General features: G+C 54.5%; 2 protein-coding genes across 3 annotated transcripts in view; one reads left to right on the top strand and one right to left on the bottom strand.

Annotated features, from left to right (window-relative positions):
- Window positions 1-6993, top strand: part of TMEM120B (transmembrane protein 120B) — a 42901-nt gene extending 35908 nt beyond the window's left edge. The window contains exons 7-12 of one of the 2 annotated variants that reach the window (XM_055405542.2): window positions 1373-1438; window positions 1943-2004; window positions 3075-3167; window positions 4222-4286; window positions 4626-4694; window positions 5204-6993. In XM_055405542.2, coding sequence (XP_055261517.1) covers window positions 1373-1438; window positions 1943-2004; window positions 3075-3167; window positions 4222-4286; window positions 4626-4694; window positions 5204-5317 — 469 coding nt within the window. In that variant the 3' untranslated portion in view covers window positions 5318-6993. Of the gene's footprint in view, window positions 1-1372; window positions 1439-1942; window positions 2005-3074; window positions 3168-4221; window positions 4287-4625; window positions 5184-5203 lie in introns of those variants that run through there. The other variant, XM_088828154.1, reaches the window with a different exon arrangement.
- A 37-nt stretch (window positions 6994-7030) lies between these two features.
- RHOF (ras homolog family member F, filopodia associated) lies at window positions 7031-20913 on the bottom strand. The gene is made up of 5 exons (XM_088828155.1): window positions 20651-20913; window positions 20254-20341; window positions 10081-10190; window positions 9859-9993; window positions 7031-8582 (listed from the first exon to the last, which is right to left on the bottom strand). Exons 1-5 carry the CDS (start codon window positions 20798-20800, stop codon window positions 8418-8420), a joined length of 648 nt encoding a protein of 215 aa, XP_088684281.1. The 5' UTR covers window positions 20801-20913; the 3' UTR covers window positions 7031-8417.
- Between the last annotated feature and the right edge of the window lie 1206 nt (window positions 20914-22119).

The following is a 22119-nucleotide window of genomic DNA, read 5'->3' as shown; positions in this document are numbered from 1 at the left end:
CTGCGCCACCTGGGATCTAGTTCCCCGACCAAGGATCCAACAGGAGCCCCTGGCTTTGGGAGTGAGGAATCGGCCATGGGACCACGAGGGAAGTCCCAGAGCTGGATTCTGACCATGGGGTCCCGGCAGCTCGTGGACTGGATGAGTGAAGTCCAGGGCTGGGCGAGGGCCTGCTGTAGACAGAGGAGCAGACAAGCCTAGGGCCTGGGCCCCCAGAGAGCAGCTGTGTCCGGGATGGAGCAAGGCACTCCATGTACAGTTTGTCGTTCCTGTGTCTGTGTGGGTGAACGCAGATAGCTACAGCTCTGTGTGAACGTGTGCGAGTGTTCTGTGTTTATTCAGCATGCTTGTTGAGCACCTGCTCTAAGCCAGGTGTCACAACAGAGAGGAACAGACAGTATCTCTGCTCTTTTGAGTGGGGAAGAGGGTTCAGAAACAAATGAGGAAAGAATGATAATTTTAGTTAGTGATAAGCACCGTGAAGAAAATGAAGCAGGGTAACGTGATCCAGAGCGGGGCTGTCTAGCTGTTTCAGATAAGGGGGTCAGGGAAGGCCTCTTGGAGGAGGTGACAGTTGGTCCGAAAACTTGAATTTGGACCAGGAGCCAGGCTGGCCAAGATCTTGGAGCAGAGAGAACAGCAGGTTTGAAGGCCCCATTAGCCTGCTCAGGCTGCCATGACAAAATGTCACAGACTAGGGGACCTAAACAACAGAAATGTATTGTCTCGGTTCTGGAGGCTAGAAGTTCAAGAGCAGGGTGCTGGCAGGTTTCCCCTGAGCCTATGCCTTGGCTTGCAGACAGCCACTGCACCCTCACAGGCCCTTTTCTCTGTGTGCATGCATTCCGCTCCAGTCGCTTCTTCTGCTTCTAAGGACACCAAGCCTATCGTTTTAGGGCCCTACCCTTATGACCTAATTTAACCTTAATTGTCTCTTTAAAAATATTCTCTCCAAATATAGTCACATTTTAAGGTACTGCAGTTAGAGGTCTTCAATATAGGAATTTGAGGGGAACATCATTCAGCCCATCACAGGCCCTGAGGTAGCCATGGGCTTGGCAGGGTCAAGGAGAAGGCTACCTGGAGCTCCTGAGAGTGGGGGTGATTTGGGGCAGAGAGGCGGGTCTTGGAGTGCTGGAGAGGTTAGGGAGGTGTTCTGAGGGTAGTGGGAAGCTGCTGGGGGCCCGAGTGCCTCTCTGGGTCTCTGTGTGATTGTATATCTCATAGGACAGAGGGCGAAAGTCTTGGCTTGGGCTCATTTCTTGCTCCAAGAAGCTGTCTCTGGGTTGCAGACCACTCCTCTCCCTCAGCACAGGCTGGGAAGCTTGCCTTTCTCTCCCCTCCTGAGCTCTTTTCCTTCTCTTCTCTCAAGAATTAAAGGCTGGTGGGTGTCTCACCACTACGTGTCCACGTTCCTGTCTGGAGTGATGCTGACCTGGTGAGTGTCTCCTGCTTGAGCCCCAAGACCTCTGTCTGCTCAGTCTCCCCAGGGAGCCGGTGGATGGGGACTGGCGGTGGGCCCACAATGCAGGGGATTTTGGGGCTGACTTTTGGGCTGAGAAGTAAAAGTGTGAGCTTACGAAGGGGCTGCAGGGCCACCCCAAGCCAGCTGGGGACTTTTCCAAGGGCCGCTGACTGCGGTGACAGGAAGCAAGTCTGGCCAGAACAAGCACAGGGACAGGTCTGTGACTGATGGAGGCAGGAGGAACTGGTGGGCATTTGGCCTTCGAGATGCCTACCCCAGCTCCCTTGGTTCTAGAAGGTGTTAAAGCAATGATGGGGATTACCTGGTCCAGCCCCAGGGACATGGTGATAAGGTAGAAATTGGGTTTAAAATCTTTTATTCTCTCTCTCTCTTTTGGTTGGAACAAATATAGGATGGGGATGAACAGATGATTTCAGATTGGGGCCTCATCTTTGCTTTTCCCCCACTTCTCTGCAGGCCTAACGGACTAATTTATCAGAAGTTTCGCAATCAGTTTTTAGCGTTCTCCATTTTTCAGAGTGAGTGTCTCTTGCTCAGATTCTGGGGAGGGGCATGGTGTGGCTTTCACTGGTGGAGGTTGTGTGAAGAGTGTGTCTTGTGTGAAAGGGAGATGAGACGGGGGGAGGTCTCTGGTTGGGCAGGGAAGGGTCCCAGGAATCCAGAAGGAGCTGTCGGCCATCTCTCCCCACCACTCCATCAGCTCCATCCTACCATCCAGCCCCCAGCCCCTGGAGAGGAATGTCCATCCCGTGGAGCTCCAATCACTACCTTTTTCTTACCCGGTTCAGAATCTGACCAGTTGTGCCCTTCAGGAACTGGGTGGTGTTGGGAGCATCAACTTTGTTTCCCTTAAAATGGACATTTATGTTATTTTTCTTATTTAAGAATAGCTCCGGATTTGTACACAATGAGGGGTTATCTCTGAGGAACAGAGATGGGATGGTTAAAGACAGGGAGAGGGTTTTACTTTTCACCAAGTACCTGTTTGTTCCCCTTGAATTTTATGCTGAATACATCTTATCTATTCAAAAAAATACAATTTAATTTTTAAATAAAGCCCTGCATCCAAACATAAGCCAAGAAGGAAATAATTCCATCCTTAGGGTGTTAACAAATATATGTCCTTTCAAATATTTTCATTCATAAACACATATACACACCTATAATACTATATTACGTATAATCTACAAACATGGGATTCTTCTACACAGCTTTTTTTTTTTTACACAACCTTTTTTTATAACCTAGTTTCTATTCTTTTAACAGTTATGATGGGTATTTTTCCATGTCGACACACAGAATTCTGCCTTCTCATTTTTTAGGTTCAGATGTGTGTGTGTGTGTGGCGTGGCATGGCATGGCGTGGCGTGGCATGGGCTGCCTTCTCATTTTTAGGTTCAGATGTGTGGGTGGGTGTGGGTGGGTGTGTGGGTGTGGTGTGGTGTGCTGCGGTGCAATGTGTGTTGGGGGTGGGAGGAAGTTGTCCCCAGGCGCCCCTGGTCTCTGGGCAGTGGAGACCTGCCGGCCTGCCGTGGAGGTGTTGCTGGGTCCCCTAGTGCCTGAGCTGGGCGCTGTGCTCCCCCTACAGGCTGTGTCCAGTTCCTGCAATATTATTACCAGAGAGGCTGCCTCTACCGACTGCGGGCCCTGGGGGAGAGGAATCACCTGGACCTCACTGTGGGTGAGTAGCCTGGCCTGGTCGGTGGGGTGACAAGCACTGACCCTCTCTGTTCCCCCAGACTTTGCCCCGCGTTCGTCACGGGGACCAGCTGCCAATAAGAACCTGCAGGACCTGCCACATGCAAAGCCAGGGCTTGCTGGCCTCATCCTAGTTGCTTTTTGTAATTCATCGTGGATTCTATTGCAGTTGACAAATGCAAGGCCAGCTGTGTGCCAGGCCCCGGAGTCTAAGCGCCTGTAGCTTATCCCTTTTAAATGTCTATTTTTTTTTTCCTGTGTTTTATGACGTACATAATGTTACTCTAGTGTTTTTACACTTGTGCAATTTATGTGTTCTTGCAATGGCAACCCACTCCAGTACTCTTGCCTGGAAAATCCCATGGACGGAGGAGCCTGGAAGGCTATAGTCCATAGGGTCGCTGAGGGTCTGACACGACTTCACTTTCACTTTCACTTTTCCCTTTCATGCATTGGAGAAGGAAATGGCAACCCACTCCAGTGTTCTTGCCTAGAGAATCCCAGGGACGGGGGAGCCTGGTGGGCTGCCGTCTATGGGGTCACACAGAGTCGGACACGACTGAAGTGACTTAGCAGCAGCAGCAGCAGCAACTTTAACTCATTGGGGTGGGTGCTGCATCAGGAAAACTCAGAGACCCTTCCTTTAAACTTTCAGGGGAAAGTGTTAATAAAAATCTTCTGTTTTTTGAAGTGGTCATTTCCATCGAATTACTCTGCACAGTAGGCCCTATTTTGTCAAGACTCGATTGAAATGAAGCATGCCAAAGCCAGTTACGAAATGTAAAATCCTGTGCAAATTATGAAAAACCTATTGCTGGCATGTCAGTGTCCTGTAAGAGTGGTCAGCCCACTTGGGTCACAGGGGCATGAGGCGTGAGGGCCACCAGGCCTGGAGGCAGGTATTCCGCGTGTTCCCTGGATTATTTTCCAAGTGAGCACTCACCCACCTGGAGGAGGTGAACCCGCCTGATCGCAGAGTGACTGGCAGGGCCGGGCCACCTCACCCAGGCCCTTCACTCCCTCCTTCCTCTCCACAGAAGGATTTCAGTCCTGGATGTGGCGAGGCCTCACCTTCCTTCTGCCCTTCCTGTTCTGTGGCCATGTGAGTCCTCCTGGAGTTTGTGGGTACCCCCTCCCAGGAATAGAAGGTCCTAAGGCCTCTCCCTCTCTTACCAACCATCCGTGAGCTGGGGCCCTCAGGGTCCTGTGGCTGGGACGGCCCCTGGGTCCAGGGAGGCCAAAGGCAGGAGCTGGAATTAGCCCTGGGCACCCGCATGCCCCACCCCAGGCTGGGGGCCCAAGTTTCATTTGAAGGGGGTTGTCTGTCTTAAGGGCAGTTAACAGCAGAAGCTGGGGGGGCTGGCCCCTGCCCCCTGGACTTTCCCACCTGGGTCTCAAGGGGACTCAGGTGAGCTGAGCAGTGCCTGCTTCCCCTCTCTAGTTCTGGCAGCTCTACAATGCTGTCACATTGTTTGAGCTCTCCAGCCATGAGGAATGCAGAGAATGGCAGGTATGGTGCTCGCACGTGTGTGTGTGTGTTGTGTGTGTGTCCTGGGGAGGGTTGGGGCCGCCTGGGGAGAATTCCTTCCCTGCCCCCCCCACCCCGCTCTGTGGGGACCTACAGCAGAGAGCTCACTGCTCTGGGGACCTAGGAGACTGGGGCAGGAAATCTGGGAGTCCCTGGGAGCCCCTCAGAGGTCTGAGAAACACCAAGGAGGGCGCTGGGGATAGGAGGCGAGCGGGGAGCCCCCTAGGACACTGCCTGACCCCGAGGACTCACACACCCAGCTGGCTCAGATCCCTGCCTTCTGCTGGCAAACCTTGCAGTTCTCAGGGAGCTTGTGCTTAGGGGTTCTGAGGTCCCAGGGGGCAGTGGTGTGTGTGTGTGGGGTGGGGGGGGGCAGTCATTTCAACAAACAGAGCTGACCCGAGCGGGCCTCTGTCTTTTCTCCCTTCTGTTCTCTACCCGCCTCCCTGACCCCGGGGCGCCCCTCCTATGCACCCCGCCCCCCCCACCAGGTGTTCGTGTTGGCGCTGACATTCCTCGTCCTCTTCCTCGGCAACTTCCTGACCACACTCAAAGTCGTGCACACCAAACTCCAGCAGAACAGAAGCAAGGCCAAGAAGCCATGAGCCACGGGGCCGGCGCCCCTCGAGACCCCGGACTCTGAGACTGCAGGGGATCCCAGGCAGCGTCCTTGCTGCCCATCTCCTCCCCAACAGTGCCAGTGACCACTGGCAGCGGTGACCTCAGGGGCCAGTTCATTGCTGGGATCAGGGCCGAGGCCCGGTCCCCAGCTGGACAAGAGGAATGTGACCCCAGCCTGTCGGCGTGGTATTAGCTGGCCCCAGCCTCCCTATTTATGACATATTTAATATCACCTGCCCCCTTCCCTAGAATCTGCTGCCCTCCTTCCCCCGCTGCTCTCTCGAGACTGGGTCAGTCTTCCTGGGAGGGGGCGGGGGGAACGAAGCCTCAGGGACCCCCTCTGTTCCCCATCCTGTCACCGAGCCACTCGGGTTTGGGCTTCGGACGTGCCTCGCTGGGGTTGGGATTCCGCTGATCTGTGAGTTACTGAGTCCCAGGTGGGCGGAAGGAAGCCTCTCGGTGCCCCGCGGAGCCTCCTCCCCGGGCGCTGCTTCTGCTGTAAGCTCCCGGTGGCCTCCGGGGTGTTTCAGTTCTCAGAGAACCGCTGCTCCTGTGCCTCCTGAGGCTCCCTGCTTGCTGGCCGCCAGGGCTTGGCCTGAGGCAGGGGAGTTTTCTGAGGGTCACCACCAGGGGGCACCCCTGCTCTGTTTGGTTGGTTTGAGGGCGTTTTTCCCTCCCACCCCCCACCCCTCCAAAGTTTGGGTCCACTCTTGGGGGGTGCTTCCTGACTCCACTCCTCAGCCCACCTTTCCAAACTCATGCAGTGAGTAACTCAGGGAGTGGGGACAAGACTCTCAGCCCGGGTTGGGACTTCAGCCCCCATGGAGGTCACCCGTGCTCCGGGCTTCCTCCCTTCACCTCATAGGTTCTGGAATGCGGGGGGGAGGAGGGCCGAGTCTGAGCAGGCTGGCTTTGTGGAGGTCACCCTCTGGAGGTCGTGGCAGGTCTGCTGGTCACCTCACGTTAGGTTCTCTATCTGTGAAGAAGCCAAAAGGTTTGGTTGCATTTTCTGAGTCTTCTCGTATGGGCTTCAGCCGCCCTTAACAACTTACCTAGAAATCTCTGTTGGCCAGAATTCACACATGCTATCTATACTCATGCTCTGGCCCTCGAAGGAGTTTAAATTTTCACAATATGGTATTTCCCCTCCCTCCAGTAAGATTCCACCTGAAAAATCCAGATTTCTACTTTCCCTGCTGCTACTAAGGCACTTCAGTTGTGTCCAACTCTGTGCGACCCCATAAACAGCAGCCCACCAGGCTCCACCACCCCTGGGATTCTCCAGGCAAGAACACTGGAGTGGGTTGCCATTTCCTTCTCCAGTGCGTGAAAGTGAAAGTGAAGTCGCTCAGTCGTGTCATTGCCTTCTCCGAGCTACTTTCCCTAGAGAGATGGAAGGAATCTAGAAACATTCCCACAGAGCAGCATTTGGCTGGGCTGAGCTGCCTTGTCTAGGGTGGGGGCTTGCTTTCTAGTTTGCCCCACCACTTCCTTTCATCTCTACCCTACTTCACTCATTTGGGTCTCCCATCTGGCCCTTTAGGAACTTGGGTTTGCCCCAGACTAGGAGTTGGCAAACTTTTTCTGTCAAGAGCCAGATGGCAAATATTTTAGGTTTTAAGGGCCAGATGGTCTGTGTCACACGAGTCTGCCGTTGGAGGGCAAAGGCAGCCAATGCATAAATGAATGGGAGTGGCTGTGTTTCAATAAAAGTTTATTTACAAAAATAGGCAGTGGCCAGATTTGGCCCATAGACTGTAGTTTGTGGACCTCCTCTTTCCTAGACCATCCTTTGTCCACGAAGCTCTGGACTGAATGCTCTGTTGACTCCCCCTAGGCATGGCAGGAACCTAGGTGGCGTAGGGTAGGTTTTATAAGTCTCTTTCTCAGGCCCAGTGGAGGCCGGAGCACTGGGCAAGGGAGTGGGCAGAGGCAGAAGATACCAGGGAGGGCAGGAACCACCTAACGCCGTGATCTCACATTAGGTAAAGCTGATTCCCCGGCTTATTCAGAAACCACCAGCTCACAATCTCTGGGGCATCAGAATCACCTGGGGCACTGACCCCAGACCTTTCAGGAGGTTCAGTGAAGCTGTGCTGGGGGTTAATCAGGAAGTCTCCCAGGAGGCCAGGATGGCCTTGGTGCGCCGTCTCCACACCTTGGCAGTGGGGGGCACTGTTTGGGACAGAGGGGAACCTGGTGACAAGCCAGTGCCATCCTTCTGCAAGTAAAAGAAATCTGTAGAGCGACCTGACTTGCCCAAGATCACTCAAGAGCTGCTGTTACTTTTCATCTCAGGTTTCTGGCAAATTGTGGCCATGGTAGGGTCACAGACACTGAGCAGGGATCAAATAGATGGTCCAGGGAATACTTCTTGCTTTTATAGAGAGGTTCTTCTCTGCCCCTGTGCGTCCAGCTCTGGAAAGAAGGTGGCCAAGCTGAAGGCTGAGACTGAAGTCCTCTGTATGAGGTGGAGGAGGGAGGGCCCCCATGTCCAGGGCTGAGGCCTGTGTTCTTCTGATAGGCCCCAGGCCCACCGTGGTGCCCGAGTTCCTGGGCGGAGGAAGAGAAGCTGGAGGATGCGACCAGGCCTATCTCGGGGGCCCAGGGAAGCAAGTGACTTGGGAGAGCAGGCTTGGGGGCCCTGTGGAAGGCTGCCAGGTCCACATTTATCCACGTCCCAGACATTTCTCGTTTCAGGCATGGGCTTGGAGGGCCTGTTGGGTGTGCACAGCGGGGACACACAGGTGGGGGCTGGTTGTGACAAGGGCACTCCTGAGTGCTGGGGACAAGTGCTGGTTCCAGGGTACAGAGGGACCGAGTCCAGCACCCCTCACCCTGACCACCACTATGACCACACAGGCTGGAGGGGAGCTTGTGGTCAGAGCTCCAGCTAGGAAGGGACAGAGTTCCAGAATGTTCCAAGAGCCTGACCACAGGCTCCAGACACTAGGTCCTGGAGGTGCCTGACACCAAGTGCCCTTCAAGAGGAGGGGCAGGGGTGGGGTCTGGACAGCAGCGTGGGCCTGGGGGCCTGGGCCCTGTCAGTTCTGTCGTGAGGGCCGCATGCCCTGCCGGGAGCTGTCAGAGCAGCAGGCAGAGCCGGTGTTGTTTCTGCCGCTGTGCTTTCTTCAGAGCGCTGAGGGCAACCTTGGCGGCCTCCCGGAAGACATCTTCCACATTCTCCCGAAACTTGGCAGAACATTCGAGGTAGAGGGCGGCTCGGATCTGCTCGCAGGCGCTCTGGCCCTGGTTGGGGGACGGGGTGGGATTAGACCAGGGGCCTGGGGCGCCTCCTGTGAGACCCCACTCACGAATTTGGGGGCTTCCTGGGGCCAGGGTCCTCCCCAGGGTGTGCAGATGGGCCATAAGAGCTGGTTTGGTGTGGCCCACAGGCTGTAGCTGCTGGGAACTCTGTCCTGGCCTCCACCCTACGCTTTCCCCAAACTCAGGCAGAGATGGGCTGACTTCAGCCAGGAACTGGGGTGGTCTGTTGTGTCTGCCAGGCCTGTGAGAAGTGTTGAAGGCCTCAAGACATAGGGCTTCCTACATGCCTTTCTCCCCGCTCATCTCAGAAGCACAATTTAGGCAACTGAGCTGGCTATTAGAGTAGAAAGAAAAATACCTTTAACACATTTATTAATGCCTGTTCCTTTTGATTAAACTTTATTAGTTTTCCTTTGTGTTCCTTTTATTCTGCCACGCCTCACCCAGAAGGCTTGGTCAGGGTTTGGTCAGGTTCCTGAAAGGAGCCCTGCTTTCCAACACAGGCCTGCCCCTCCAGGCCTCTGGGGTGATGGGACAGGATGGTGGTCAAAGGCTCAGGCTCTGGGGCCAGAGTGACTAGGGTGGGATCTTGGCTCCAATTCAGGTTAGCTGTGTGACCCTGGGCAAGCTACTTAACCTCTCTGAGTCTCAATCTCTACTCTGTAAAGGAGGGGAGGCAGTAACAGTGCTTGCCTCAAGGTAATAAGGATTAAATGAGGTAAGTAATGTGCTCAGATAAGTGGTCTGTCAATATTAATATCTAAAAATAATTATTCTTAGGGAATTTCCTGGTGGTCCAGTGGTTAGAACTCAGTGCTTTCACTGCTGTGGCCCCAGGTCCAATCCCTGGCTTGGGAACTAAGATCCCACAAGCTGCTGGGATGGCAAATACGTGTGTGCTGAGTCACTTCAGTCATGTTCGACTCTGTGAACCCATGGACTGTAGCCCGCCAGGCTCCTCTGTCTATGGGATTCTCCAGGCAAGAATCCTGGAGTGGCTTGCCATTTCCTTCTCCAGGGGATCTTCCCTACCCAGGGATCGAACATCTGAATCTCTTAATGTCTCCTGCACTGGCAGGCAGGTTCTTTACCACTAGCACCACTTGGGTATATGATTCTTAAAGTCCTGCTGCCTTCAGCTCCCGAAAGGTCACTAAGGCACACCAGGTGCAGAGGCCAAAGGCCTGGGAGGCTTTTGGCCACGGCTGTGCATGCGGACCCGGGCTCCTCGGGGTGGGGTGGGGGAGGCCCCGGTCACCTGTGTGTAGGTGATGGGCTCCAGCTGGGCTGCCCGGAGCTTGCGCAGCTGCTCCTTGTCCTTCCGCAGGTCTGTCTTGCAGCCGATGAGCACCATGGGGATCCCACGACAGAAATGTGTGACCTCGGGGAACCACTGTGGAAGGGGAGGGCAGGCGTCAGGGCTAGGGCCCCATCTGGCCCCACTTCCAGAGGTAGGCGGGGCTGGGAGATGGGGCCTCACCTTGATGAGAACGTTGTCGTAGCTAGTGGGGTTCATGACGTCATAGCAGATGAGCACGAGGTGGGTGTTCTGGTAGGACAGTGGCCGCAGCCGGTCATAATCTTCCTGCCCTGAAACCAGACAGCAGGTAGGGGTCAGGGAGGTACCCCTTACTTCTCCACCCGAGTCCCCTGCCTGGGCTCAGACAGGTTAGGGATTGGGCTCTCCTGGGCAATTGACTCTGTATCTCTGGGCCTCAATTTCTTTAACTGTAAAACAGAGGAGACAGCCCACAGTCTTTGACCGTAGGGACGATTACATGACATAAAAGCAGCTGGGCTTCCCTGGTGGCTCGGTGGTAAAGAATCCGCCTGCTAATGCAGGAGACACAGGTTTGATACCTGATCTGGGAAGATCCCACATGACTCAGAGCAACTGAGCCCGTGCACCACAGCTATTGAGCCTGTGCTCTGGAGCCTGGGAGCTGCAACTACTAAAGCCCACATGGCCTAGACCTGTGCTCCCCAACAACAGAAGCCCACGCACTGGAACAAAGAGTTGCCCCCGGTAGGAAAAAAGCCCGAGCAGCCACGAAAACACAGTCAAAAGCCATGTGGTGCTCTTGCAGCGCTCAGAGATGGGCCTGGCTGAAGGGTCAGCACTGGGAAACGGCTAGCACTCGTGTCGGTAATGATCACCACCCCTCGCTTCCGTCTTCATCCCTGATGCTCAGGTTTAAGGCTCAGACTCCGAAGAAACCAAACCCTTCCCTTCCCGAGGCTTCAGACCAGTGGGGTTGGGTGGGCCCAGGACGCTGCAGTTAACTGTGGAGGATGCCCCTGCCGCCTGCAAGCTGAGAGGGGCATGGCCTCTGGTTACACTCTTGCCATTCTGGTCCAGCTAATAGGAGGGTGGGGGACTGCTGGAGATGACCTGCCTGCCTGGGCCCACCCGGCACTGGTTGTCAGCCCTGCACCACATGACTCACCAGGGGAACTGATGGCTTCTGATCTGTCAGCCCCTCCCAGCGCCAAGTGAACCAGGACCCAAGCCTCAGCTGGGGCAACGGTGGGCTTGGTTTTTTTCAAAAAAATACCTCATTTAGTAATTTTTTGCTGACAGTTTCAAGCTTACAGAAAAATTGCAGAAGGGTGCAAAGGATTCCCTTACTCCCTTATTCACTGGGGCCTCACGTTCTGTCCACTTGCTTTATCTGTATATAAACACTTCAAACCACGTGAGAAGTCACTGCAGACCTTTGGCTGGCTGCTGCTTCTCCCCACCCCCGCCCCAAACTCCGGGAGATTTCCCGTGCGGTTTTTCTAAGAACAAGGACGTCTCTCTTCTCACTTACCTCAGTACAAGTATGAAACTCAGAAACCAACACTAAGACTGTATTCTTCTAATCCAGTCTATTAGCTGTGTTCGGATCTCACCAATAACGTCCTGCAGAATTTTTTTCTCTGTTTCAGAAGCAGGCCAGGGATTACACACTGCATGTGGTCCCCATGGCTCAGTAATTCTTTTAAAAAAATTTATTTTTAATTGAAGGATAATGGCTTTACAGAACTGTGTTGGTTTCTGCCAAACATCAACATGAACCAGCCATGGGTATACATACATATGTCCCCTCCCTGTTGAACCTCCCTCCCTGGCTCAGGAATTTTTAGAAACTCCCAGAGTGAGAAGTGAGAGTCTTTCAGGCCCATGGGTGACCCCCGGCCACGTCTGCAGAAAGAATCAGGCAGTGACTTCCTTCCAGGGAACACAGAACACAGCCCAGGAATCCCCACCCTGTCCTCTAGCCTGTGGGTGCCAGGGTGACACCAGCCTGCTCTCTGGCCCCTGCCTGCCCAAGGCCTCTCAGGACAAGCGGCCTTTCGGAGAGCACAGACAGGCCATGTTCTGCTGACGATGGCACAGCTGCCATCTTTCCCACTGGCTCCCTGTCAACCCAGGGACCCCTGATGGTGTGCAGTGGCTGGGAACCCAGCTCTAACGATGGCTGGTCTGGGAGGACTGTCTAGGCTGTCATTCAGCCCACGTCCCGTCAACACTGGAGAAACGATTAGGGATAGTCTGCGCCTGGCAGACTCGGGCCCTCCTGCCCTCGTCGCCAGAAAGCAGGAGAAATCCTTGTAAGATTGTGGAAAACGGGCCAACATGCTACTCTAGCCAATCTCCTCCCCTTTCCACACACATCCCCAAACTATCCCCTCTCCTGACCTCTGTGAACATCTTTCTAGACCTGCACTGTCCAGCAGGGTAGCCACTAGCCCCACCTGGCTACTTTAGTTAATTAACATTAAAAATTCAGGTTCTCCAAATGTAGCATTGGCTACATTTCAAGTGATTAACTCATGCAAGCCACCGACAGTCTCCCGCGTCACCTCCTCCCGAGCCTCCTCCTCTCCTGCTACTCCTCCACCCATTCTCCACCTGGCAGCTGAACGGATGGGGGTGAGGTGGTGTGTGTGTGTGTGTCTGTGTGTGTGCGCGCGCACTAAGTTGCTCAGTCGTGTCCGACTCTTTTTGACCTCATGGACTGTAACCTGCCAGATTCCTCTGTCCATGGAATTTTCCAGGCAAGAATACCGGAGTGGGTTGCCATTTCCTATTCCAGGGGATCTTCCCAACCCAGGGATTGAACCCAAGTCTCTTGCCACCTTATGCATTGGCAGATGCATTCTTTACCACTGCGCCACCTGGGAAGCCTCTGAATGGATGGTAACAAAAGTAAAATCATCCCCCTCCCCTCATCTGAAACACCTTCAATTACTCCCTATTGCTTTTTGTGGAAAATCCAAGACTCTCCCGGTTATTGACATGACTTCCGTGCCTACCAACCTCGGCTTCACCTTCCTCCCTCCTGCGCCCCTACCCCCTACTCATTTCGATCCAGACTCGCTGTTTCTCAAACTCATCAAGCTCTCCTGTCACACCTGGAATGCTTTCTCCTCATTTTCCCTTTGCTTCCAAACATTTTAAACGTTCAGACTCACCATCCATAGTATTTCCTTTATCAAGATGATCGCCTTCTCTCTAACTCTACTTATTGATAATGCCACGTTATGTGTCACAGGTTTTTTTTTTGTCTGCAACCCATGGCTTGTGGGATCTCAGTTCCCAGACCAGAAATTGAATCTGGGCCAAGGCAGTGAAAGCCCAGAATCCTAACCACTAGGCCCCTGAGGACGTCCCCTCACAAAAGACTTCTTACAGTGCTTCTGCCTCTAAATGATGAAGAAATCTTTACAACATGGATTTCCCTGGTGGGCCAGTGGTTAAGAATCTGCCTGCCAATGCAGGAAACACAGGTTCAACCCCTGGTCCAGGAAGATTCCACGTGCCTCGGGGCGACTAAGCCTGTGTGCCACACCTACTGAGCCAGAGTGCCTAGAACCTGTGCTCCACAATGAGCCACAACAAGCCTGCACACCCCAACTAGTGAGTAGCCCCTGCTCGCCACGACTGGAGAAGGTCTGTGCGCAGCGATGAAGACCCAGCGCAGCCAAAAAATTAATTAAATTTAAAAATGAAAAAAGAAATCTTTACAACAAACACCTGATGTGCTAGTCAGGGAACTCCTGAATCCTCCTATTTACATGTAAAGAAACAGGAGCCATGAAGTGACCCACCCCCCCAAAACCAAGAGGTCACCGAATCCGATCCAGGCCTGACTCCAGGTTCATTCAGTTCCAATGCTAGCATCCCTTCTGCTGATACACAGCAGTGCTCTTTTCTGCTCGGAAGTATACACACAAACCGGTTCGAGGCCTAACACACACTGATTCCCTTTTAGAAACACGGCAGGAGAAGACACGCAGTTGTGAGACGGGCCTGCAGCATGCCGATGTCTTCCCCACCTTGCCCGGCTGACTCCTCAGAGAGGCCTTCCCTCAAAGCCCGTCCCCGCCCTGTCTGGCCACAGTCTGTACTCACACGTTTATTCGTTTACTGCCAGCCCCCTAGGAGACTGTAGGCACCCAGAGGGCAGGGACCATGTCTGTCCTTAAACATCATTCCTGGCACCGGGTAGGTGTCCAGTCACTACTGGCTGGTGGGCTGTCTCGAAGTCATTCAACTCCTGTCAGATGCGGCAGGGACCAGGGAGGTGAGAGGGTGCCACTGGGCTGAGCAAACTGGGGCCTGAGCTGACTGCAGCAGGTTCGATGGGGGCTGAAGTCAGGCTAGTAGAAACAGGAAGTGAGACCATGCCTGCTCCTGGCGAGGGCCCCTCCCTTGATGTTCCCTCTTCTAGAATGCTCTTCCCAAGTAACAGTATGGCTCACTCCCTCCTTTCCTTCAGGCTTCTGCAGAGATGTCACCTCTTCCTAGAGAACTTTCCAGACTGCTTTGAGATAAGAGTGTCCTTTGCCATCTGTCCCATGACCAACTATGGCTTTAATTTTCTTCCTAGAAAGGACATTACTACCCGACATCATGATTTTTTTTTTTGAGGGGGGAGGTGTTCCCCATGAGTACATAAGACCCTGAGATGCGGGCCATCTCTGTACATGTCACTGTTACATCAGTGGGTACACCCACAAGCTCAGTAAACATTTGGGGAAATGAAAGAACAAACAAATGAGCGGGTGAATAAAGTGTAATGATAATTTCTATGGCTTTCAGGCTTGAAAGGGCATTTCATTTCTTTCACCTGTGTTAAAAAAATTTTTTGGCTGCATTGCTCGGCTTGCAGGATCTTAGTTCCCTGACCAGGGATCAAACTCATGCTCCCCCACCCCAGCCCACTTCAGTGGAAGGATGGATTCTTAATCACTGGACTGTCAGGGAAGTCCCACCTGTGTTAATTTAAGCAGTCACCCCAGGAGGGAAGCTGGGTGGGGAAAATTCTTCCTGTTAGGAGCCTACGCGTGGCTGGGGGTGATTTCAAGGTCACAGACAGGTTTCCTGTGAGCTGAAGCACCAACTCAGTTCCCAGTTCCAAGGTCAGCTGCCAACCCAGCCACTCTAAAAATTCCAATCCTCCCAGGAAGCCTTTCGATTGGGAATTCACCTCTGGACCTCAGTTTTCTCATCTGTGAAATGGACATGTGAGGAGTAGGTAGGCCTGTGATAATAATAGTGAAAATGGTTAGTGTCAACAGTATTTATCGGTAGTGCTCACTCATCACATGCCAGGCCCCATTCAAAGCCTTTTTTATGCATAGACTCATCAATCTTCACTATGATTCCTCACTATTGGCTATTGGGTTTTTTTTTTTTTCTTCTTTTTTTTTTTTGGTCTCATCACATGGCTCTGTGGGATCTTGGTCCCCCAACCAGGAATCGAACTCAGGACATTGGCAAGTGAAAGCTCGGAGTTCTAACCACTGGACCGACAGGGAATTCCCACTACTGGCTATTGTTATCCTCAATTTACAAATGCAGAAACTGAAGCAGAGAGAGGTGAAGTGACTTGCCCAACATCTCATAGCCAAAAGGAAGGTTCGTAAAGGACAGAGGACCATAGGGAGGGCTACTGGGGTGCTTTTCTCTCAGGGCACCCCAGAGGATAGGAAGCTGTCCTTATTCTATAAGCCCCAGCCCCAACCAGGTGAGGAAAAGGCTGCCAACGAGGGAGGAACTCTGGGAGAGGGTGGGTAGCCAGCCCAGATCTCAGCACCTCCTCTGGGTTGCCTTCTTGCCTTGACTGTGTCTGGCTCAGCTTCCCCAGGGGTCAGTATGCAGGGACCAGGCCTGCAGAGGATGGACTTGCAGGCACTGCCGACCTCGATTCTTTGGGAGTGGAGTATCCTGGACACCACTCCCCTATGAGTCAGGGGAACCAATATCCACACTGAATCATGTTCCACGATCTTGGCACCTCCCCTGCCTGGGCCTCAGTTTCCTTATCTGGAAAAGGGGGTGATAACCCTGTCCTTGATCTTGGAAGTGAAGGATTTGCAGGCTGAGCAATGCTGGCCAAAGGTGTGGTTACTATTGAAATAGAAACTCACAAGGGACAGGGGCCTGGGTAGAGGATTCTAACCCCGGATCTTTGGACCCACAAACTCTACGGGGCCTCCCAGCCACAGGTGATACAATGACCTTTCCTATTTACCCACAGTGATTCACAGGCTTAAAGGGGCAAGTCGTCTCTCCAGAAGAGATGAATCAGGGTTCCACTCTGGCCTCTGCAGATGGGCTTGCGTGGTTAAAAAAAGCCTCCAAAGGCGTTCCCTGGTGGTCCCGTAGCTAAGACTCTGTGCTCCCAATGCAGGGGCCCTGGGTTTGATCCCTGGTCAGGGAACCAGATCCCACATGCCACAACTAAGAGTTCTCATGTTACAGCTAAAACCCAGCATAGCCATATACATCTGAGAAACAAGCAAACAAAAGGCCCCAATTTATGTGCAGAAGGATGCATTTGCTTCTGGTGACGGAAGGTTTTCTGGGCCACGGTGCCCCTTGAAGCTGCCCCATCTTCCTGAACCGGGTGTGCTGTGGGGCAGAGGAAGCGAGGCAAGGCTCTTGCCTCATGCAAGGGCATTTCCTTTGCGGGAAGCTCAGTCGTGGCAGGCATCGTGTCGGGGGCATGGTCTCTGAGGTCTGGTGCTGGATTGAGGAGAGGGTGTCCTTGGAGCCACAGCAGTCCCCAAATCTGCCAGAGGATGCCCACTGGGCACATAGTTCCCAGCTCTGGCTGGGGTGTTGGTCAGGGTAGGGGTGCAGGCAGTGTGAGAAGTGGAAGCTGCCAGAGAGGAACTCACTTCTGCACTAGTGCTGTTGGGGCCTCCCCAACCTATGTTTCCTCCCCCGGAGACAGGAGTGGCTGGTGCTCGGGTGGCCCGGGCCTGGAACTCAGACCACGCTGCTCTAACGGATCTGCAGGGTCAGCTCCCCCGCCTCTGGGGCTCCTGGCTCTGAGACACCCCAGTGGTCTGTGATTCCTGTCTCAGCAACTTGCTTTGCCCCCCACTTGTCCTACCGTTCCTGTCTCAGGTTGGGAAGGGGCCCGCAGCTCCCCACCTCCCAGGGTAACTCCACCCTGCCCCACCCCTGGGCCCCACCCCAAAGCCCAGATAACTCTGTCTCTGGTTGGTGTCTTAACATCCCACCTCGCCCCACACCTCCCCTCTCTCTGCCCAGGAAACTTCAGACTTCACCGCAGTTTCCGGCCTCTGAGGCAGCAGATGAGCAGTGGAGCGATGGGTGCTCACAGCTCCCGCCCCTCTTCACCTTTGAGCACTGAGAGCTCCGTCCTCCTCACTACTCCTCCATCCGCTACAGCGGGGTCTGTAACTGCTTCCGCCGGATGGAGACAAGCAGCCAGACTGGTCTCCCATACAGGCCCCTGTGGGCAGGGCCCTGGGCATGGAGAAATTTTGCCTCCCAGGGGCCACCCCATCCCACAGCTCTGGGTACCACTGTTGGCTGGAAAGATGCTTTCTCCTGTCCTCCACTCCTCACCTTGGGGTCTGGCCCATCTGGTTCTAGAACCTTCTACAACAACCTTTACTGGCCTCATCTCCACCTTGGCCACTCCCTTCACCCTCTCAGTCTCTATCTTTCTCTAGTTGGTCACCTGGTCGTCTTTTCTGCCACTTTCTCCTGATATCTGTCGACCCCAAAGGCAGAGACCAATCTCACCATCTTTATCACAAAGGACCTTCTCCAGAGATCTCTGTGCACCCAGGATTCTTCTTCATTCATTCGTTCCACAAGCCTTGCTCTGGGACAAGTGCTGTGCTGGGCACTGGCATGTGGAAGAGGAATGACCCAGCCTTTCCTTCACGCTCCTCTAGATAACGGGGCTTTCCAAGACACAGCAGGACACTCTTGAGGGATCAGTCACATCTCTCCCCACATCTCTCCTGGGCTGTCCCACTGATTGTAAGGCCAGCCTACGTCCCCACAACACTAATGAAAGGTTCAAACCCCAGCTCTGCTTTTCTGCTGCCAGGAACAGTCCTGCTGGGAAAGCATGGGTGGGAGATGTCACAGAGCTCTGCAGGCCACAGGTTCAAAAGAACAGGCTTGGGCTCAGGCCTGGGCCTCAATGACAGGAGGTTAAAAAACTCCCAATAACACTCAGTGAGCTCTTTGGAAGAGGCAGGCCCTGTGCTAAGCGCTATACATCACATGACTTTGACAGCATCCTCACAGCTATTTTAGCCCTGTTTACAGAGGAGGAAGGGGTTTCCCAGGTGGTGCAGCGGTAAAGAATTCACCTGCCAACGCTGAAGACGCAAAGACATATGTTCAATCCCTGTGTTAAGAAGATCCCCTGGAGAAGGGTATGGCAACCCACTCCAGTATTCTTGTTTGGGAAATCCCATGAACAGAGAAGCCTGGCGGGCTACCGACCATGGGATCACAAAGAGTCAGACACAACTGAGCACACACACACACACACACACAAAGGAGGAAACTGAGGCCCAGGTGTCCCCAGGGACATACAGTCATGAGCGCTGGCATCAAAGCCCAGGTTGGACTCCAGAGCATGCAGCAGGAAGCTGTGGGCAGGTCATCATTGCCCTGGGTGGTCACTGCTTCTGATGATTGAGAAAGTGCTCTCCCCACCCCTCCGGCACGAACTCTCAGTGAAAACCCTGCCTGATACCAAGCAGAAGCTTGCCAGAACCTCTTCATGACAATGTACTCTAATAAGTCTTTTAAGTGTCTTCCTCAGGGTTAAGCGAGAAAGACCAGAAGTGGTTCCAGCACTGGGTCTGCTGGGGGAGGCTGCAGTGAACAGTGAGCCCCAGGGATCTAAGTGGAGAAGGCCTGAGGGGAGAGAAAGGAGGAGCCGGTTAAATCCTTGCTCTGACCCTCCCTGCCCCACCAGCCCTCCACCCAGAGCGGAGTTAATGAACCTCCCCCTCCCTGGGTCCTGGACAGGAAATGTGTGAAACTGAAAGTGCCCCAGACACACCACTGCTCTTGGGGTCACGCCTTTGGGAATTCCTCAGACACCTTTGGCTTTTCCAGTTCACGGGGCTGGCCCTGTTCTGGGGGCGGCCCTGCATGGTGTTCATCCAACAAGAGAGGGTCCTGAGGGGCCACTAGAGGGGGGACACACCCATAAAGTCAGGAATACAGAAGGACCTGGATCGGGGAGAGCCCCTTTCCTGAACCTTTCCAGGGTGGAATGACAGATGCTTCTGGCTGCCTTATGGAGAGGCGCACAGTGGGGTGGGGAGCTGGGGATGGGGGTGGGGGATTTTGGTCTCATCCAAGGGCAGTTGGAAGACTTCACTTTATACATACAAGGCTTGGCTGACAGGGAACCTGATGACATGGTTCCACACAAGTCATTAAACACAGAGTCACAGAGGCTGGGTGAGGCCCCAACTGGGGATCCTAACCTTTGCTCCCCAATGTTGATTCAGCCCAGAGGGGAGTCAGGGCACAAGGTAAGCTCCTCAAGGGGACCACCAGCAGCAGTGTTATTGGAATCTTCCCATTGGCTGTGCTCTTCCAACCACCCCCCAACAATAGGAATGCTGAAGACTGCAAGAGGATTGGCATAAATGCACTTGCCTGGGAGCTGTAGGTGGCAGAGAGAACCTTATTTTGGACCTACATCCCCTAGAGCTCTGCTCCTTCTTCAGTGCCAGGAAGAAACAGAAGTGTAGCCACAGATTCCGAGAGCCACAGGCTCAGAACAACAGACCACAGAATTCCAGAGCCAGGCGCCACAGTCCATGAATCCCAGAAACACGGGACTCAGAATTTATAGAAACAGGGCTCTAGAGCCTCAGGATTGTCAGCCACAGAATCCTGGAGTTCACAGGCTCTGATCTGAAGCCCAGAGTATTCTACAAAATAGGACCCAGAAATGCAGCCTACGAATCCTTAGCAGCAGGGGACTCAGATCAGCAGCCCACGGAATCTTAACCACAGCATGTAACACACGACATCCTGGAACCATGGTAAACAGAAGCAAAACCCACGGTTTTCTAGAACCACAGGAGAGGAACAAAGCTGTGAGCCCTCATAACATCAGCACTAGGAGGGCGACCCAGAAGCTCACCTCTTCCAAACACCCTCCTTTTACAGATGGGGCGACTCTGTCGGGCTTCCAGCACCACCCAGCCAGGCGGTGGTTAACGGGCTCCCAGCCAGCGCCTCTCCAGGAGTGACGGGATGTCGGGGTCCGGAGAGGCAGGCGGGCGGGCGGGATGGCCCGGCGGGGGGACTCCCTTCAGGCGGACCCCAGGACCCTCGCCGCGCAGACGCACTCACCGGCGGTGTCGTAGAGGTTCAGGGTCACCTCCTTGCTGCCCACGGTCACGCTGGCTGTGTACTTCTCGAACACGGATGGGGCGTAGTGCTGTCGGAGAACAGGTCAAGTCGGTTCTTAAGGGGTGCAGCGGGTGCCCAGGTTCCAGCTGGACTCCCACCCCTACCTTCCATTTTCACCCCATCTGGCTCAGCCCCACACCCCAACTCTGCTGGGCTCTGGAATTCCCGAGGGGGCGCCCCGGGGTGACGGCCGCCTCTTCGTGATCAGGATGCCAGGGACCCGGGGTCCGGGCTCGGGGCACAGGCTGGGGTCCGTCTGTCGCCCCTAGTGGTCCCAAGTCCTTCCCCCCATCCCGCCCCCAGCCTACCTGCCTGCAGCCCCCCTGGCGAGCCTCACCTCGGGGAAAGAGCCCTGGCTGTACACCATGAGCAGCGAAGTCTTGCCGCAGCCGCCGTCGCCCACAATCACAATCTTCAGCTCCTTCCGGCCTGAGCCCGGGGCGGTGTTCGGGGCCGGAGCCGGGGCCGGGGCCCCAGCAGCGTCCATAGCCGCTCGCCGGCAGCACTGGCAGCCGCTCGCCGGGTAGAGCGCTGGGGTTGAGCGATCGGAGGCGGGGTGGGAACCGGCCTAGGGGCGGGGCCAAGAGAAGCCCCGCCCTCGGAACCTCCTCCACCAGGCAGCCAACTGGGCTGACCTCAGTCTCATCCCCAGGGAAACTGAGGCAACTCGGCGGCAATGGCAGCTCCCATCTCTTCTCCTGCGCGCCCCCCACCGGCAAGATCCGACCGTTTCCGCCCCTTCCCGCCCGGCGTCCTTGATTGGCAGGCTGCTTCGGGCAGAGACCCTTTGATTGGCCGATTTGGCCTCCCCATCGGATCGCATCCTTGATTGGCAGGATGTCCCCAACACGCCGGTTTGAAGAGCCTTGGTCTCAAGCGCTAGGAAAAGGTCCCCACCTGAGCCTTGCCCCAGTTATATGGCCTTGGGGAAGTCCGCTCTAACTGCAATTTCCCCCAGAAGGTTGCATCGGTGGTGCCCAAGAAGATCCTAGCATGAAGGTCAAGTCTGCCCACCTGATCGGGCCGTCTGGGAGTCTGTGTGGGCTGGGCAATAGCAGTTCCGCTTACCTATCACCCCACCTCCCAAAGGTGGAGGTCTGGCGCCCTCTGCCGGGCGATGGCATCGGCGCGGCGACTTTGAGAACAGGTGAGCGTACCCAGAACAATGCCCTTTCGAGGGTTGGCCCCAAACCACGCGGGCGGGAGCCTCTTTCTAGCAAGGCCCAGAGGCGTGAGCAGAGCAAGACTCCGTCAAGGAGGGGACAAGGAAGGCCAAGGTAGATGTAGTTGCGATCAGCTGGGCCCCCTTCCCTCCACTTGAGACTAATACCCCCACCTCCACCAAGACAATTTGTATTCTCCAGACAGCAGAAATACCTATTCTTCTCAAGCTGTCTCCCTAACCCTCCTACCCCATGACCAAAACGACTATTTGTTGAGCGTTTACTCTGGATGAGTAATATCAGGGAGGCTGGCTGAAACCACCCTGCCCCCATCCCTCCCTGCACTTTGGGCTATGCTTTGTACAAATTAGGCCAGTAGTCCGGAGTTGCAGAGGGATCCCCAGGAGCAGGCGTGAACCAGGCAGGTACCAGGGCATGGCTAGGTGAGAAGGCAGGGTCTTTCCCAGCTAGGATAGGACCTCTGATAATTTCCTCAGAGAAGAGCTGGCAGGACTCAGGATCTTCTTGCCCCCACCCCGAAGATTCCCCATTTTCAAGCACTCAGCAAGGATCAGGTAAACTTTATTTCCAGAGGAAGTTGCCAGCCTGGCAGTTCCATAAATGCCAGGTCGTTTTCAGCGGC

Source organism: Moschus berezovskii, chromosome 19, assembly GCF_049115385.1.
Source record: "Moschus berezovskii isolate FMDL1 chromosome 19, NW_MosBer_1.0, whole genome shotgun sequence".
In the NCBI taxonomy this organism is placed as follows: domain Eukaryota; kingdom Metazoa; phylum Chordata; class Mammalia; order Artiodactyla; family Moschidae; genus Moschus; species Moschus berezovskii.
This window is presented reverse-complemented; position numbering and strand designations above follow the sequence as displayed.

Excerpts from the sequence above, each read along its gene's own strand:
- RHOF (XM_088828155.1), bottom strand. The coding sequence starts at position 20,800 with ATGGACGCTGCTGGGGCCCCGGCCCCGGCTCCGGCCCCGAACACCGCC. Across the intron at positions 9,994-10,080 it reads ACGACAACGTTCTCATCAAG|TGGTTCCCCGAGGTCACACA; the intron begins GTGAGGCCCCAT and ends CCCCTTCCACAG. Across the intron at positions 8,583-9,858 it reads AGCCCATCACCTACACACAG|GGCCAGAGCGCCTGCGAGCA; the intron begins GTGACCGGGGCC and ends TCCCCCAACCAG.